The sequence below is a fragment of the Saccoglossus kowalevskii genome, chromosome 15, assembly GCF_978046115.1.
Source record: "Saccoglossus kowalevskii chromosome 15, keSacKowa6.1, whole genome shotgun sequence".
NCBI lineage: Eukaryota > Metazoa > Hemichordata > Enteropneusta > Harrimaniidae > Saccoglossus > Saccoglossus kowalevskii.
The window spans coordinates 29,387,831-29,407,642 of NC_140655.1; the positions used below are offsets into that span (position 1 = coordinate 29,387,831).

At 35.4% G+C, this 19,812-nt stretch overlaps 1 protein-coding gene and 2 long non-coding RNA genes across 3 annotated transcripts; 2 read left to right on the forward strand and 1 right to left on the reverse strand.

The window, feature by feature from the left end:
• The first annotated feature begins 366 nt into the window (after positions 1-366).
• LOC100367833 (protein mono-ADP-ribosyltransferase PARP12-like) lies at positions 367-4,151 on the forward strand. Its single transcript, XM_085490689.1, has 4 exons — positions 367-971; positions 1,582-1,780; positions 2,711-2,931; positions 3,250-4,151. Exons 1-4 carry the CDS (start codon positions 418-420, stop codon positions 3,404-3,406), a joined length of 1,131 nt encoding a protein of 376 aa, XP_085346815.1. The 5' UTR covers positions 367-417; the 3' UTR covers positions 3,407-4,151.
• Positions 4,152-4,780: 629 nt separating this feature from the next.
• Positions 4,781-12,577, forward strand: LOC146734309 (uncharacterized). Its single transcript, XR_014926586.1, has 4 exons — positions 4,781-4,943; positions 10,190-10,383; positions 10,544-10,736; positions 11,201-12,577. It is a non-coding gene; the product is annotated as an uncharacterized LOC146734309 (long non-coding RNA).
• A 203-nt stretch (positions 12,578-12,780) lies between these two features.
• On the reverse strand, positions 12,781-13,552 carry LOC146734310 (uncharacterized). Its single transcript, XR_014926587.1, has 2 exons — positions 13,481-13,552; positions 12,781-12,901 (listed from the first exon to the last, which is right to left on the reverse strand). It is a non-coding gene; the product is annotated as an uncharacterized LOC146734310 (long non-coding RNA).
• Positions 13,553-19,812: the final 6,260 nt, after the last annotated feature.

Genomic DNA, 19,812 nt, shown 5'->3' on the forward strand with positions numbered 1-19,812 from the left:
CTGAACGCGAAAAATTAAACATGTTTCATTGCCGACAGTTGCAGCTACAGTCCGTTGTGTAATTTGACCGACGCTGAGGTAACTATTGTTACATTACATTATGGTGTTATTGAAAGAATCCCGCAACGCATGTACGAAGGCAGTACGGTGATCGTATCGACCGACGAGTGTTATATACATTTTGACTTTACATTTTACATCATGCGTTGTTTAGCATATTAATGTAGCAATGCTAACCCAGATACGATATGGGCAGTTGGCCATCTGATCGAGCGCCCCACTCAGTTGACCTCAATATGGGATAAAGGGTGGGGAATCCCCTACAATGATGTAATTCTTCGTGGAAATATATTATAGTTTTACAGCGGCCATGTTTTATTCCGTTCTGATCTATTTCCACACCCTGCACCGAACGCGATGGCGACGAATGTGCCCAAAACTTTGCCAGATATATGCAAATCCTATAATGTAAAAAGTGGCTGTTCACGAAGAAGCAAGTGTACTCGTTTACATGTATGCAGATACTACATCACAGGGGGTTGCAGATTTACAAATGCACGAAAACAGGAATGCAAACGCTCGCATAATGTCTTCGATCCACAACCCAGGGCTCTACTAGAGCTGCACGGTGTCGACACCCATCAGAGCCCGAAAGAAGTAGTTAAGTTATTGCGTGGACCGGGTGAGTCAGAAGAAGAACAAGCCCTAACTCAACCTTCAGCAACGACACCGTCAGTGTCTCGTGCTACAACACACATTGTTGACAAGGATACTTATATTTGTACGTATTTCTTGCGTGGTAACTGTCACTTTGGCAGCGACTGTGAATGTCATCATTGCAGTTTGCCATATCATTGGCAATATTCTGGAAGGTCGGAAACGGAATGGATCAGTTTCGAGGAAGACGCGAACGTCAGAATCGAACAAGCTTACTCGGATGTGACTAACAAGGAGTTTAATGTGTTCGCTAGGCAAGTTTTTTTATGGCTTCGTTATGACGACATTCTTTAATCTATTTATTGAATTGAAACATGACAATAACGTTAAATACTCATGTACACTGATTGTATCGGTACGCACCTGCCTATTAGCGTGTTTTATCATTTTTTCATCTACCGAACAATGTTGTGTTTCTTTGCAATCGCCGTATTGTTATTTTACCATAAACCATAAACACGTATGATTTTAGTCAATGATATTATTATTGGCAATACGTGTAACTAAAAGATGCATTATGTAACTTGTAATGTTATTTGGTACTGCGTTTGGATTGTGATTTATATTGAATTAAAAACTTGGTTCTTACAGCACACAGTTAAATGTTTGTTGTATAAAGCGTCGACGTTTTTTTAATACGCATGAGCACCGGTTGTTTCGTTATGAATAATAGCAATCACTGCGCATGCGTATCAGGAAACGTCTGTTCATTCGGACCACGAAAATTTTAGAACGCCAATTGGCCAATTCGAGACAATCATGGTATAAGTTCTCATTACTGTTATTTGTTGAGTTGTAGTTATGCAGTGTGTTAAATATAGGTCGCTCACAAAAATACGTTTTAATCTCCACTTCTTTTATCAGTGATGACGTCAGATGGCCATGTATAATAGACTTTGAAAGCATGACTGCTACTGATGGAATCGATACTGCCCTATCTTTCAACATAAGACGCCTTTCTACCTGGTCAATCTGTAGGTCACCACATGGACATCCATTTGCCACAGATTGGCAGTGGTACTGGCAGGGCATCAATAAGAAATGGTACAAATATAGTGAACAGGTAATTGTTGAATTGAAGATGCAATTTAAATGAGAACATATGATTTTTTAATATTGTTGTTTGATATGTTGAACAATACATTACACTATGAAATCATGACACAGTTTTCGTTCGATGAATAAATAAAAATTTCTAACACGCATGTGTTTTAGTGCGTACAATAATAATCAATGCACATGCATATCGGTGGTTTTGATTTGTCACCTAACAAATACTGTCGGGCGTCCTGAAAACGTAGTTTATGATAAATCATAATATGAGGTTATTACGAGGATACCTCAAAGTATGCACGAAGACATTACAGCTGGAGTATCGACCGACGCGCAGAAGAGGTCGGTGCGCGGCGTACTGACTGAGTGCATACTTTGGGGGTATTCTCGTAATAACCTTATTATTATACATCTTTTTCTTCCAAGGATACACCATGGGAATGCCGAATTTCAAAAAGTTTAGAACAGAATCAGCGAACTTTTTTGTGTGGAGTCCGGTCACACTCTGATGGCAGCCATGTTTGTTTTTATTATTAGAGGACACTTACACACGTAATCATTCCATATAAGTTGGAATTCGCATTTCCTAATATACCGGGGTAGTAGAATGAAAATACCCCGAAAAATACCGCACTTATGGCGTTACGGTGACAGATGTATAATAATTTGATTTATTCTACAATACGATGTATTGAACAATAATATTTAAACAAATATATGTTTTCGTCCATAAATATTTCCAGATTGAATTTGCGAAAATATAATCAATGGTGTTCAAACATGTGTAGAATAGACAGCTGTTGGCGCTGAAGTCATCAATGTTTCCCAATTATCAGCAAAATAGTTAACCAAAATATTTATCATACATTTTTGAAACAATGATATACATTTACCAGACATGTGACATTGCTGTCAGTGTATGAATAAACTTTAATTTCAGCCAGGATTGTTATCTAACAATAATAATGAGAAACTGGAGAGGAATTATCAGAAATATCTACTAGATACAGACGGCAGAGCAATAGTCTCATTCACCGCTGGAAAATCTGAATACACACTCAATTTTGAAACGATGAAGCAGAAAAACAAATGCAATGTGACTAAAAATGTCCGTAGAAGACCAACGTTTGTATCTGTAGACGATGTCAAAGAAATAATCAGGTATGAATGTGACTGCTGACATGGGATGCGTTTGACATGTTCAACCCAACACACACCATGTAGACTAGTGTTAAATGACCACTGTAGGGCCATTTTGAATCTTATTGTGAAATAAATACATGTGCATATACATTTCATGATGTGTGTGTGTGTGTAGTTTGAACTTGATTCAGGCATGTCTGGGATATTAATTGTTGTGGGAACTAATGTTTCAATCCAGACTTCTAAGTCATTGACCTTATCAAGGATGTACTAGTATCTCTGATGAATGTATTTATCTTAATATTTTCTAATATTAGTTTGATGTTGTTTGTTTAGATGTGGTCCGCCAAAGGAGTCGGTCTCCCCTGAAACGTTGTCATGGCAGGCACTTTTAGAGGAGGCTGAAGATGAAAATAAGACCGTGACCATGACAATCACGAATAATTTCGGTCATATAACCATATCGATTGCGAAAGAAGAAACCGATTCTTAAGTTCAAGTTGACTTACTAGTAAGACAGTTCGAGCCGAATTCAAATTTTGTACTACTGGACATTACTGCACGTATACACAATGCATTATGGGAGAAAAATGTTATTACATATAATTAAAAACTAATCATACCATAGTCATAGGTTTTTTTTATTTTGATATTTTCTGAATATTTACAGACTTAATATATCTATCAGCGTTTATTTCAATTTAATGAGTAATTTCTGAGTTATGTGTCTATACATGCCATGAATATTTTTTTCCGCTCCAGTCTTTATAGAAATAGATTGAAACATTCAATCCTGCCTTTCTAATCTCGTGATTCGTTAATCATACAGTCACTGATTGGTTGACATCCATCTGCTTGCAAGACGCAATAATATTATTGCAATCCCTTTTTGAAATGTAACAGTTGTTTAATGTGGTGTAGTCTACACTTAACCCTGTGGACAAGATTATATTATTTATACAATGTCTGTGCCTTTTTGACAATCTAAAAACTTCTGTAAATACCAGAAGTACACACCTGTAAATACGTTTGAAGTGTTTCAGCAATAAGTTTACGTTGAAATTTCAAAATGTGGCTGTCCGAATCCAACCACAAAATGTTTTCACAAAATTGCAAAAAATGCCTAATGTCATTGGTACAAAATTATTTACCCATGACGTATGCGAAACAATAATTATTATTATTATGATGAATATTAATTAATTAATCAAGACAACAATAAATGTATCACAATACTATTTCATCGTAGATGTCGTTAAAACTGTTTGTGTTGATAATGTGTTATAGTGACAGTGTAAACCATTTACGTTATCGTGTGTACTCATCAAGTCATTTATTCAATGTGCTATAGTGACACTGTAAACCATCTACGTTATCGTGTGTACTCCTCAAGTCATTTGTTACCTTGCCCGTACCATCAAAGATGGAAGGGAAAGGTATATTAAGGGAAAAATTTTGTCCGGCGTTGTCGTTGTTGTCGTCGTCGTCGTTAATAACTGTTATTGTGTGCATAATAACTTTACTAATTCTATTCCAAACTTTACCAAACTTGGTCACCTTATTCATCAGTATAAAGTCTTCCCTGAGTTTTAGCAACAGATGTCCTGTATGAAAATATCATGCACAAATTGAGAAAATCTGATAAAATATTTGACTGTTTCTACTTGACTGATCACACATCAAAGGTCACTGATCTCAGCAATCTGATTAAAATAAGATCCTGGTTGGCTTAATTTTTTTTTTATATAATTACTATAATTGTTATTTATTTTAATTATTTACTATAATTATTATTTATTTTAATTATTTTTTAACGTTACAATTATTTTGCTGCAAGAATGGTTTTGTTCGTGAAAGCCACCGGGATCTGAACAACCCGCATAGGAACTCTCGTTCCAGAACCAGGCAATTTACTCAGCCAATCACGGAGCGTCTTACAAAGCGGTTAAACTCATGTTTTGCGCAAGCGTAGAACTCCAGATGAAAAAATGGCTGACCACACATGTGCTGCTGCAGAGGTGAAGTTCGAGGTAGGTTTATGCGTGTTTCGATGAATTTCGTAATTGTTACTGACAAACAATCGTTGTTTCTTTGCATACTTCGCAAATTTCAGAACGCACTCGCATTTATCTGTTTTATGTGTTTTCGTAATGTCATTCAAGTCGGCCAATTTTCGCCTGAGTTGCAGCATTTTTAGTATCTTCTACTTTGGTCTACGATATCTATGTCTATGAATACATAGTGAGCAAATTTATAGCAGTATTTGTCATTATTTTGAATTTTCGCATATAAAGGTCAAATGGCGGTGTTGGCGTCGACAGTGTTGTGTGGACGTTTCGTAGTTTTTTGTGGACATTGCGTTTGGAAACTTGATATACTCACGCAATTAATGATTGAAGTCATTTAATATTCAACAGGAAGCTGCAATAACTTGCATATGTTTTGTCGCAATTGTGGAGATTATTTAAAGATAGACAGTACTGATGTTATGTCATTCATTATTTGAAACTTGGCAGGCAGAGCACTTCCTGTTGTCCAGCCACTTTAACCCTTACAAGAGCTTACTTGAACAAACACAACATTAGTATACCTATAACCAAAAGGTTATTTTCATAGATATTTAAAAGGGGAAAATTAGGTAAATTTGATTATCTACCCTGAATTACAAGACAAAAACTAAAATTTTGCAAAGCTTGATGGGTAAAATCCAGGTTAGACTAAACCCTAAACCCTGGTTTGTTTTATTACAAGCTACATTAGATCAAACAGAAACAAACACCTCTCCACCCATTTTTTTGATGTTTTTTCTTCTATTTTATTCAATATACACAAGTTGCATATTACTAGTATTTTGTATTGCTGCATCTAACAATGGCTAGTGTTTACCAGTACTGTCAATCATTAACCAAGAAAAAAAAAATAAAAATAGGATCTAACTAATACTACTTCCTGTCACAATTTCTCTATCCTCATTTCCAGACCCAGGGATAGAGGGACTACATGTATGTGTACATCTTGCACTACCCGGTATCTTGCATTAGTTGATAAAATAATCAGGGGCGTCGATCCATTCTGAAAAGTGAGGGGGACACTTTTGGGTCCGCGTAAGTGGGGACTGCTTTATGTTCCGACATATCTATGTTCCGACACCACTATGTTCCGACACCCCTATGTTCCGACACATAGTATACTTGTGTCAAACTTAATCTGACTAGCCGTGCGTGACCTTTTACTACCTTGATATAACCAGAATGTTCTGCGGGTTAATACTTGAAATTCAACTGTAGTGTAGTCCGGCCATGATGCTCGAAAGTCCGTGAAGGCGGGATCTTGCATAATGTTATCGGATAATTATCAGAGAATTATCAAACAATGTTGCCCATTGTATCATTCTAATACTTCGACAAATATTTGACAATATCCGTGTCTGTTGGATGTGGTTCCAACCACCGTCCTGAGGGACGGTGTTCCAACCTTAAATCCTCCGATTGCCTAACTATCAAAGTTTTAGATCGATACGTATCGGAGAATTATTTTACCTTTTTTTTATAAAAGTTGTACTTTGGTATTCATCAGTCGCGGAATTGCAAGGTTGTCGTTTACATCCGGTAGCACCTTTCCAAGTTTATCTACATATTAATTAAAATCATTTATTTATTTATTTATTATGCGAGAGATGAATAGGCACTGCATTTAGCATTCCGTAGTGTTTGCATAAGTTTTTGAGATTGCCAAAAAATACAAAGGTTTCACACTATCTTTTTCCATTCCTATATTGTGTGTTTTCGGCCAACATTCCTCGTTTACCTCCACACGTTATACGTTTTCCTATCAATCTAAGACAGTGATAGGTTTCAGAGAATTCCATGTTTAAAAATATTAAACCACCACCCAGCTGTAGACCCTGTCTAATACCAATCTAAAACATCGAGAATTATCAGATATTTATCCAATAATTCAAATGTACAATAGGCCGGCTTCCTCTAATGCGAGGATATTGCACAAGTTTATACTACCTGCAAATTTGATGCATAATTCATCGTTCAGGGTTAAGGTCCATATTAGACAGATTTCCTTAAGGAAGTCAGAAAGCACTATTCTATTCTATTCTTCGTTGTTCTATTGCGTTGTTCTGATATTCCTCTTTATTCTGAAAATATTCCCATATGTTACACTCATAAATTACAGTTGGGCCACACTGATTTAATTTTATGGATGACATCCTCTGAAGACCCCAAAACTAATGCGAGAGAGAGAAAAAACAATCCTGCCAACAAAAAAAATGCTGCTAAAACCACAGGACTACGGAACTATTATTACGAATTGAACCACAGTGTATCAAAAAAACAACAAGTCTTTATTTGTAGGAGGCACATGTTGATGTACACATCTCGTACTGTATTACTGTCGCAGGTATCATCACCTTTGATTTTGAAAAGGCAGGAGGATAAGGCAGATGTTAGCTTTGCCAAAGGCATACACATCAACTCAATAATAAAGAAAAACTAACTGTGTTGTATTGAACAAAAAAATATTAAAAATGAACAATAAGTTTGTCAACAGCAACCTGGAAATTAACTTCTTTGACATTCAAACTACAGCTTTTAAAGTGACACTTCAGATAGACTAAGTGTAGACACAAACTACTTCAACTATGTAACAAATTATAAGAGGCTCGATATTGTAAAAAAAACACCAACAGAGAGTCAACAAAAATTTGGATGCAGAAAATTATGTACATGTATCTTGATGAAAATTTTTCATATGATCAAAATATTACTGACTGTGTGTGCAAGCAAATTATCCAAATCAGAAAATGAAAAAAAAATATAATAAGAAACTTTTCTTCACCCCAAAAGGGGACTTCGGCCGAGGAGCTTCCACTGCTTTCGTTGCAGTTTTGTCGACTTCAATGCGGACAAAGCAACCGAACTGTCTTTTTGTCTGACCGACTTTTAGGCCACCATACACCTCCATTCCTCTCCCATTTGTCTTATCGTATAGCTGTGTAAACGTCGAATCTCCCAGGCAAACGTCAATTGTGTACCAGTCTACAACAATCCCTTCGTTTTATCTCTGAACTTTTATGCTCACGTATTTTGGTGGCGTGGATCGCCATGTTGGATCATTTATGACAAAATTGGCATGTTTTGAGACAATTTCCTTCCCATAGGTCTTTGTGTTTTACGTAACGCGCATCTAACCTTGCGGAGTTTGGTTTTGAGTTTAGAGGTAGTCCAAAATTAGTTTTACCTGTTTAAGGACAAGTCGGCGCTTTGCGACAATATGAGTCGGCAAGTTCCGGACAGAAAACCGATCTGTGGAAACTCATCGTCGGAGATTTTTTTTTTTTTTTTTTTTTTTGAGACCAGGCGAAAACTGATGCGCGCGGATGTCATCAATAAAATTAAGTCGGTGTGGCCTTGGTATAATACACAATTTAAATACTTATCCTTATATCTGCCAAAACATGTATATTCCGTATTTATATTACATTATTACATTATTTCTTTGTCAATATCCTCCGTGTTCTGCAGACGTATTTGAAACTGCCTATTCGCTCCATTGTGCAGTCGTCGATTTTGTATTTTACGTTAATAAATAAATAAAATATTGAGAAAGCATAAAAAGACTTATTCTCAAATACATGAATATGTCATGACTAATTCATTTTATCATATACAGGATTTGCCCAGAAAATGCCATTTGATGATTTTGAATAACGTATAATAAATTTAATGAATTCATAATGTCAATAAGTAATGGATTATACGATGTAATATCCAACGTAATACTTGTACGCTACACCAATATAGCTTTAATTTGATATATAACATGATGGTGTTTGTCTGAGGTATTCCTATTTAATATGTGACAGGCTATTACGTAATTATATCTTTGTATAAGGTTGATCCCATAAAATTCCCCTTTTATTTGACACTGTGTATAATTTTTTAAAGCTAACATATTTACCCTGATTTTCGGGGGCAAAACGGCTCAGATTCTACGGCCAAAATTGACCAAATTAATTCCCATGTTTCTCAGGCTGTCTATTTTATGGCATGTGAATTTGACAGCTTTGTCTTAATTTTAATTGTACAGTCAGTATTCTGTAACAAGACTGATCGCGCTGAACAGAGAAAAAACATGTTGCTATGTTCTACCATATGGAGGGGTATTTATCCAATGTTGGCTTCCGACCACTAGCGTACATATTTCTATTGAAAATATGGCACATTCTGGCCGGCTCAGAATTTATTGAATGCTCGTCGAACATAAAAGTACTAAACAATGTAATTTAGGTCTCCCCGAGTACAAGTTGTCAGGGGCCCACATGAAGACTGTCAGGTACATAGTTTATTGTTGATCTGAACGTTTGGCAATAATTAAAAAAATAAATATTTTGCGTCTGAAGCTTGATAGGATACATCGCATCTGAGAATATTGCCAACGATGATCACAAAAACACCTCTATGAAAGCCCATGGCCAGAAGAGTGGCAAGTATTATAATCCGGCATAGTTATTTTTTAATGTAAAGAAATGTAACATTGTGTTACAAAAGATGGGCGTAGAATAATATTTGAAGAAGAATAATGATATTTTTTTCTTACAGTAAAGAGATAAAAACGCAGTGAAATGTCAAAAACGTTTCTAAAATTTCGTAGGTGTCAGAACCTAGGGTTGTCGGAATATAGGAATGTCGGAACATAGGGGTGTCGGAATTTAGGGATGTCGGAACATAGGGGTGTTGGAATATAGGTGTGTAACCCCGAGAAGGGATGTGCCCCCTCAAAAGGTAGAAATTTTTGAAAAATGCAACCAAAATGAAGTCATTTGGTGCATACTTGGGAATTTTCATTCTTGATCATTAAGAATACAGTACATGTACACAGAACCAAAGGCCTTACACAAACGCAGGCTTTGATATAAGCCTATTATTGATATTTGGGTAAGTCTGGAAAGTGGAGGGGAGAGTTGATATTGTGTCTCCCATCCTTCAGAAAGTGGGGGGGACGTGTCCCCCTGTCCCCCCCATGATCGACGCCCCTGAAAATAATAAACATACCCATATGCTATAGTCACATCAGTTTATTTGATTAAAAAGTTAAGCCCCCAAACAAACGCATCTGACCAATGCTCATCTGTTCTATAGTAGTCAGAGTTATCTTTCGATTCGTGTTATTGTCTTATTAAAAACCTGGTAATACACTGCTCGAGTGGTACTACTTATACATGACTGTGACCTATGTTATTTTTTTCCTATTTAATTTTAAGGTCTGTGAGAAGTTCAATGTCAATCCCACACAGTTGAAAGGAAAACAAAAATTGGCTATAAAGTATCTTTTAGGTGAAAATGATGTACTTGCAATTCTGCCAACTGGATATGGGAAATGTTTTCAATGTTATAATCACCAACTGATGGAGCAATCATAATTGTATCACCTTTGGTGTCCCTGATAAAAGACCAGGTATGTACCTAATAAAATGATTTTAGTAGAATTCTACTTTACTTCACCCTAAAAAAAATAATTCAATTGATTAATAATGTTTGTATTGTAATTAATCAAGTTTGGATCAAATGATGAAAACAAATTAATGTTAATTAGATATTATATATTTTTTCTTTAGATATTTTTCATAAGAAATTGTTTGTCAGCAGCAACAATAACAGAATTAAATTTTGATGCTGACCTGCCAAAATATATTTTTGGTCGCCAAAGGCTTACTTAAAGAATACACAAAATATTGAAATATTAAAGGGAAAACATGGTAACAAGATCATTGTATTAGTGGTTGATGAAGTTCATACAGTTCCAAAGTGGTAAGTATATCGCTCATTAACAACACATTGTCCCACAGCGTTTTAGAATTTGTTGTTTAAAGCCATAACCATCGAATATGAGATCAAAGCATAGGCATCATCAAATTTGATACAAATTAAAGCGGGAGGATTGTCACCTGTGCGCATGCTGGAATTGAGTCTCAAGTGATGATAAACAACACGTTAAAAATGCGTAGGCTCATGAGTAGATGCTTATTTGTGAACAATGACACGCTATAGCTATATGCCATGCGCAGGTGATCTACTTTAAACTACACGTATAACTAATGATTTGCCGAAACTGCCCAATTTGTGACAGCCATGGTACAAATTAGTTAAATATTGTTCACACTCAATCCAAGTTTCAAATCCTCAAGCCCCTAAGACAGAGGAAAAATGAATTACCGGTATCTATATTAAAATAAGTTACACATGTTGAGTATCTTCATTTTTTCTCTTTACAGGGGAAAGCCGACTATTGCTCAAAGTAACAAAGGCAGGCGCACTATGATCCTATTTTTCTGATGTGCAAGTGCTGGCATTGACCGCAACAGCATCAAAATTGTTACAGTCACAGATCAAGGACAGTCTCCATTTCAGACTGTAAGAATATAAATGTTTGTCCCAATAAGGCTAATGTTAGATATGGTGTTTTGAAAATTGTACGTGATATCCCCTCAACTTTTTACTGGATGGTTGATAAGTTGAGAGAGGAAACTGACCAGTTTCCACATACACTTGTTTACTGTTCATCGCTTGATTATACATCTAGATTATATGATTACTTTGAAGGGGAATATCCTGCCTCAATTTCTAACATTGGGATGTACCACAGCGAAACTGATTCTGTGGTATAAGAGTCTCACTTAAAGGAAATGACGAAAGTGTCGCATTCAGAGTTGCATATTATTTTTTGTACAACAGCTCCTAGAATGGGTAATTGATATGAAAAATTGTCATCATGTTATTCACTATGGTCCTTCATTTTATATAGAGTTGTATGTACAGGAATTTGGGAGAGATGACCAACCATCTCATTCTGTTATTTTGCATCATACTTAAGAAACACAAATGTATGCAGATTTTGCTTCAAGTCAATCAATAAATCAATTGAAAGACAAAGTATTATATCATAGTTGTTGTGATATTTGTGTATCTAAGTGTTCATGTGGACATGGCAAAGATGAGAGTAGTTATATTGAAAGACATCTTATTCATTACTGTGCTGATACAGATAGTGTTAGCAGTGACAGTATAGAGTCTGATGCAATAATTGAGAATAGCTCATCAAGCACTGGTACAGAGGACGGAATGTGCCATTGATAATAGCAGTGTGAAGTTGGTATAATCAGATTGGCATTGTATTGTAATTTATTGTCATCTGATTAAAAACATTTAAAGAATAAGCATTTTCATAATGTTATTCAGTGGTAAACGAGAATTGATCACATTGTCATAATTTACAAGTGTGACATGAGGATCTGTATTTGTTATCCAACAGATTCAAACAAATATCTCTGAATATGTGAAAATTCTTATTTTGGGGATATTGTTGATACGATGCCAAGTAGATTTTAACAAACTTCAATAATAAATAACTAATTAAATTTGTAAAACCTTTTTTTTTTACCCATTTTTTCCTCAGTATGAGTCGGACATGTTGTGATTGACTACCAGTGTCATATTTTTGTTAAAGTTGCACAGAAATTGTAGTTGAAAGTTCTATCTTGCATATGAATTATTACTTGTAGTACAAAATTTCCTTTATTGGATCTGTCCCCATGCTGGGAAAACATGTACAGAGACATCAGTTATATTTTTTAAATAAATTATTAACAATTGCCAATGTGTCTTAATTGCTGTGAAAACAGTTTTATAGTCTGTTCCCTACACACATTTGGAACGATAAAACCATGTACCTAGGGTGATCCTTGTGGACAATACAACTGCATTTTATTTTTTGACCAAAAAATTGATTCTAACAGGCTTAAAAACAATCATATCAGCTCTGCTGGGCACAGCCAACCATTTTTCAATCCAATAATTTCATCTGTATTCCGGACAATCTTTATTCTGGTGTATCCACTGGCAAGGTTTCCAGCTTTATTCAAAAACTCCTTTTTAAAACCAAAACTACATACGACATAGTAGCTAACAATCTGAAACTAAAAGAAACAAAATTAATAATTAGTTCACTTGTATATACAGCTCCTATTCACGTCACGTAAAGATGGCGGCAAACACTGGGATGTTGCTGTAGTTTTCATATTTTCCGCGGTTTTCGTCGTGAAATCGACCAATTTCGGACCATCGTCCTTAAAATAATTGATGAAAAAGTTTTGGAACTTATCAACACTAGAAACTTGAGGAGAAAATAATGAAAAAACTGCCGTTGCGGCCCGACCTGATTTCTGGTCAGTAAAATAGGGCATGGAGGTAAAAATTACCTCCACGAATATGGTAACTCACATAGGATGAAACTGAAGCTCTCTGGTTTCGCGTTAACACCACGACGAACGAAATACCCGACAGCGAAACCAAGCGAGCTACAGAACTGCAGCTAACCTCCGACGCAAAATAACAAAAAGTGATTGATTGAGATCCATCATTACGAATAAATACAAACAAAATTGCTTCAATTTTCACAATATCATATCATACATAGACTGTCAGTTGACTAAAGTTGTCTGTCGTTTTTTTTTTTTTACCAAGAAACGAATCTATAATACATAATATATACTTACCAATAACAACTCCGAAATTTTCCCGCTGACGAAAAACAAAATGGCGACCATAACAAAAACAATTTCACTCGCGTAATCTTGCACATGTTACAACGAATTTGATTGGCTGCTGTTTTTCTCGTAAATTGTGAGACTGGAACGAGAGTTCCTATGCGGGTTGTTCAGATCCCGGTGGCGTTCACGAACAAAACCATTCTTGCAGCAAAATAATTGTAACGTTAAAAAATAATTATAATAAATAATAATTATATAAAAAAAAATTAAGCCAACCAGGATCTTATTTTAATCAGATTGTGATCTCAGTGGAAATATGGGAATCACCAGTTAATCTGGCCTGGGGGGTGCCGGGCAATTCTAGGGGGGGCCTTTCCATTTTCTGTATATGAAAAGGGGGGGCTAACAATTTTTCCAGGAGTGAAGGAGGGGGGTTATAATTTTCTGGGTTTATTCACATATATTGTATAGACGACGGCTGCTGTGATGAACATACTGCAATGAGAAAGAGTTATTGTTTGTTTGTTTGTTTTATTGCACAACAATAACTTAATCAAATTAGTATGAAACATGAAACTTCATTTGTAAACAACAGAATAAACCTCTGTAAATAGCATACAAAAACTTACTGCACTTTCCACTGTATGAAGAAAAACAAACCTTTTAAACAAGTTTGTGAAAAGCAAACACACTAATATAACACAAAATATAAATATAAAATATATTTATATACATGTAGTGTAATATTTTGTATGTAAATAAATAAAATATATATAAAAAAAGTTTTCATATTTTTAGCTCCTTTGTCGAGCGGAGCTTATCATATGGGTGATTGTCCGTCGTCGTCCGGTGTCCGTCGTCCGTGTCAATGTTTTACATTTTCGACTTATTCTTGAAAACTACAAGTCTGAATGCTTTGATACTTGGTGTATATGTACCTTGGGTAGACCTCTCTCAGATTTGTTCATTTCATGATCATATCTTCAATTCTCTAATTTTGGTGAATATTTTTGTCATTTTTGGTAAAAAGTGATATTTTCAACTTCTTGTTAGAAACCGCAAGTCCAATTGCTTTGATATTACATATATAGGTACTACATGTGGACCACTTTCAAATTTGTTTATTTCATAATGATATCTTTAATTTTCTAATTTTGGTGAATATTTTTGTCATTTTTGGTAAAAAGTGATATTTTCGACTTCTTGTTAAAAACGACAAGTCCAATTGCTTTGATATTACATATAAAGGTACTACATGTGGACCTCTCTCAGATTTGTTCATTTTGTAATGATATCTTTAATTCTCTAAATTTGGTGAATATTTTTGTCATTTTTGGTAAAAAGTGATACTTTCGACTTCTTGTTAAAAACCACAAGTCCAATTGCTTTGATATTACATATATAGGTACTACATGTGGATCTCTCTCAGATTTGTTCATTTTGTAATGATATCTTCAATTCTCTAATTTTGGTGAATATTTTTGTCATTTTTGGTAAAAAGTGATATTTTCAACTTCTTGTTAGAAACCGCAAGTCCAATTGCTTTGATATTACATATATAGGTACTACATGTGGACCACTCTCGAATTTGTTCATTTCATAATGATATCTTTAATTTTCTAATTTTGGTGAATATTTTTGTCATTTTTGGTAAAAAGTGATATTTTCGACTTCTTGTTAAAAACGACAAGTCCAATTGCTTTGATATTACATATATAGGTACTACATGTGGACCTCTCTCAGATTTGTTCATTTTGTAATGATATCTTTAATTTTCTAAATTTGGTGAATATTTTTGTCATTTTTGGTAAAAAGTGATACTTTCGACTTCTTGTTAAAAACCACAAGTCCAATTGCCTTGATATTACATATATAGGTACTACATGTGGACAACTCTCAAATTTGTTCATTTCATAATGATATCTTTAATTTTCTAATTTTGGTGAATATTTTTGTCATTTTTGGTAAAAAGTGATATTTTCAACTTCTTGTTAAAAACCACAAGTCCAATTGCTTTGATATTACATATATAGATACTACATATGGACCACTCTCAAATTTGTTCATTTCATGATGATATCTTCAATTCTCTAATGTTGATGAATATTTTTGTCATTTTTGGTAAAAAGTGATATTTTCTTCTTGTTAATAACCACAATCATTTATGGTCAAAAATGATATTTTTGAATTCTTGTTGAAAACAGCAAGTCCCATTGCATTGATACTATGCATAATATTCATTTTCTAATGATATCTTCTGTTCTTTAATCAAAATGTGCATTGCTAACAGCGTAGCTATCTCAGCCGAGAGGCTGCTTGTTTAATAAAACACAACTTTCTGAGGAACTGTAGATATTGAACCTAGGCATCTACTTTTGATCCTCTCCATTCCTATCAATCTCTATCCTCATCGCAAAGAATGTCAGTATCGGCACTATCACCAGGATCATTAGAACCACTGTCACCATCCTCATAACTCTCTCCACTGGAACTATCAGACAGGCACTCATATTTTAACTTCAGTTCTTCATACAGCTTCATCATCTGCTGCTTAGCTGCATCACAGAAGACATTGCGATGAATGAGGTATTGCAAATATACTGCATCCATCTTTGACAACTTCAAATTGGCTTCAGTTTGATCTGAGATTTCAAAATGTACTAAACCATGTATACCATCAGGGAAACATCTTTGTACTACCTCAGTGGATGTTATCCTTTTTAACAAAGCTGTAACTCCTCTTGCAAAACGATCTCGTTTTCGCTTCTTCACTTTTCTCCTGTTTTCTTTTCTCTACTTATTCTTCTTTTACTTACATCTGACAGTCCATGAAATACATTTCTTCTCAAGTCAGTGTTTTATCAAGATCTGCCATGAACTCAGTAGATTGACTGCAGTTCACTCACCATGCTGTCATTGTAAGCCGTCTGTTCAGTAGCCCACTGTTTTAGGTGTCTTCCATAACTGGTAAATAAGTCAGAGTAACTTTCCCCAACCAGTGACAAACAGTGAGAGGCCGTACCACTTCTTAAGCGTGCATGAGACCCCATGTGTGAATAGTAATAGTGAAAGAAGACAGCCAGATGATTGGCAGCCGCGTTTCAACATCACGCAGAATTTCAAAAATGGGCTTTTATCTTTGGAGAATACTGAGAGCATCAAAGAATTTTCCTCTAAGTATGCAGTGGAAGAGCAATATGTCATAGACTATTTAAAACACCTTACCACACTAAAGCAAATGAAAACCATTAGGGAAAAAGGTAGAAAGAAACAACAAAAAAAGAAGCAGGAAAAATGTCATAGTGATTATGACTGCATTTCTTTGGTGTTGAATGGGACACTAAAAACATTGAAAGCAATTACCAGTGATGTAATCAGAAAATCATATAAAGATCAAGCAAAAACACATAAAATCACTGAACATTTACAAACTGTAAACACCAGAATGTACAACACTGATGAAACTGAATCAGAGGACTCTGATGGTGATGATCTCGCTGACAGTGCAGAGGAAATAGAGACTGATGACTTAATAGTTCCTTAAACTGTAGTGACGAGGTCAGGGAGTAGAGCTGGAACCTGGAAGCATGCAACGATGCATTAATGTAAATCTTTATTGTTTAAAAAAAATTCATGGGGGGGGGGGGGCTATCATATTTTGTCTTTTTCTAAGGGGGGACAGCCCAATTTTTAATATACACCTAGGGGGGACTTGTGATTATTTAACAATAAGATGTGAAATTCACCGGCACCCCCTCGGTCAAATTAACTGGTGATTCCCTATGCATTGTTGTATGTGTTCAATGAAGCAAATGATTTATCTTGTAATAATATCCTTGGTAATGTATACCAGAATCCCATACTGGGTTTCAAAACCAACTCATGGAGAGAATGCACAGTCTGATACACATTTGCAAACCTACCAATAAAATCTTTACAGAAAACAAGATGTCAGAAAATCAATATAAGAACTCCTATGAACTGGGTGCCAAACTTTGATCAAGATCTGAAGCTAATAGAAAATCTGTTTAGTTCAAAGTTATCCAATCAAAAACAATACATAAAAAATACATAAAAAGCAAAACAATTCATCCACATTTTAAAAAGAAAATTGTTCTAAAATATATGTATTCTGTATTTGACAAACAGTTCATTCGACAAATGAAAACTCACAGGAATATGTTTCAGCTATTAGAACAGAATGATAGAGTTTTTATAATACTGGTTTAAAAACGCACTTCAAAGATTGCAGTGTTTGAAGATGTAGATTCTCAGGAGGCAACAGTACTGTTGACTCCTCCCTGCACTGGACACCAACAAACTATTTAAGTTGATTTGCATACAAAGCAGTGCTTGCAACATGATAGCTATTCATAAAGGGTGTTTTTTTTACTTTTCATATAATACAGTAGTCACACAATGAGGCAGTTCATATTTGTCTCAGTGAATCATTAATTTTTGACAGACACCTGTACAAAATACTTGGACAAAAGCCAGCTAAGATTTTCTGTTATCTTGCATGTCTTATGAATCTATTCACGTCTGAATGCAGCACTTTTTTTTTGCGATGAGGCATTTGTTTTTATACTAAAATATCTGAATTACTTTGAATAATGTCCCTTAAAATAATTAAACAAATAAGGCACCAATGTTTTTGTAAGATATTTACATCTTTAAAGGACATTTGTATTCAAAATTAATTATGAAAATGCATAAGCGACAGTGTAAACCATCTACGTTATCGTGTGTACTCCCCAAGTCATTCATTCAATGTGTTATAGCGACAGTGTAAACCATCTACGTTATCGTGTGTACTCCCCAAGTCATTTATTCAATGTGTTATAGCGACAGTGTAAACCATTTACGTTGTCGTGTGTACTCCCCAAGTCATTTATTCAATGTGTTATAGCGACAGTGTAAACCATTTACGTTGTCGTGTGTACTCCCCAAGTCATTTATTCAATGTGTTATAGCGACAGTGTAAACCATTTACGTTGTCGTGTGTACTTCCCAAGTCATTTATTCAATGTGTTATAGCGACAGTGTAAACCATCTACGTTGTCGTGTGTATTCCCCAAGTCATTTACTCAATGTGTTATAGAGACAGTGTAAACCATCTACGTTGTCGTGTGTACTTCCCAAGTCATTTATTCAATGTGTTATAGCGACAGTGTAAACCATCTACGTTGTCGTGTGTACTCCCCAAGTCATTTACTCAATGTGTTATAGAGACAGTGTAAACCATCTACGTTGTCGTGTGTACTCCCCAAGTCATTCATTCAATGTGTTATAGAGACAGTGTAAACCATCTACGTTGTCGTGTGTACTCCCCAAGTCATTTATTCAATGTGTTATAGCGACAGTGTAAACCATCTACGTTATCGTGTGTACTCCCCAAGTCATTTACTCAATGTGTTATAGAGACAGTGTAAACCATCTACGTTATCGTGTGTACTCCCCAAGTCATTTACTCAATGTGTTATAGCGACAGTGTAAACCATCTACGTTGTCGTGTGTACTCCCCAAGTCATTTACTCAATGTGCTATAGCGACAGTGTAAACCATCTACGTTGTCGTGTGTACTTCCCAAGTCATTTACTCAATGTGCTATAGCGACAGTGTAAACCATCTACGTTGTCGTGTGTACTTCCCAAGTCATTTATTCAATGTGTTATAGCGACAGTGTAAACCATCTACGTTGTCGTGTGTATTCCCCAAGTCATTTATTCAATGTGTTATATCGACAGTGTAAACCATCTACGTTATCGTGTGTACTCCCTAAGTCATTTATTCAATGTGTTATATCGACAGTGTAAACCATCTACGTTGTCGTGTGTACTCCCCAAGTCATTTATTCAATGTGTTATAGCGACAGTGTAAACCATCTACGTTATCGTGTGTACTCCCCAAGTCATTTATTCAATGTGTTATAGTGACAGTGTAAACCATCTACGTTATCGTGTGTACTCCCCAAGTCATTTATTCAATGTGTTATAGCGACAGTGTAAACCATCTACGTTATCATGTGTATTCCCTAAGTCATTTATTCAATGTGTTATAGCGACAGTGTAAACCATCTACGTTATCGTGTGTATTCCCCAAGTCATTTATTCAATGTGTTATAGCGACAGTGTAAACCATCTACGTTATCGTGTGTACTCCCCAAGTCATTTATTCAATGTGTTATAGCGACAGTGTAAACCATCTACGTTGTCGTGTGTACTCCCTAAGTCATTTATTTAATGTGTTATAGCGACAGTGTAAACCATCTACGTTATCGTGTGTATTCCCCAAGTCATTCATTCAATGTGTTATAGCGACAGTGTAAACCATCTACG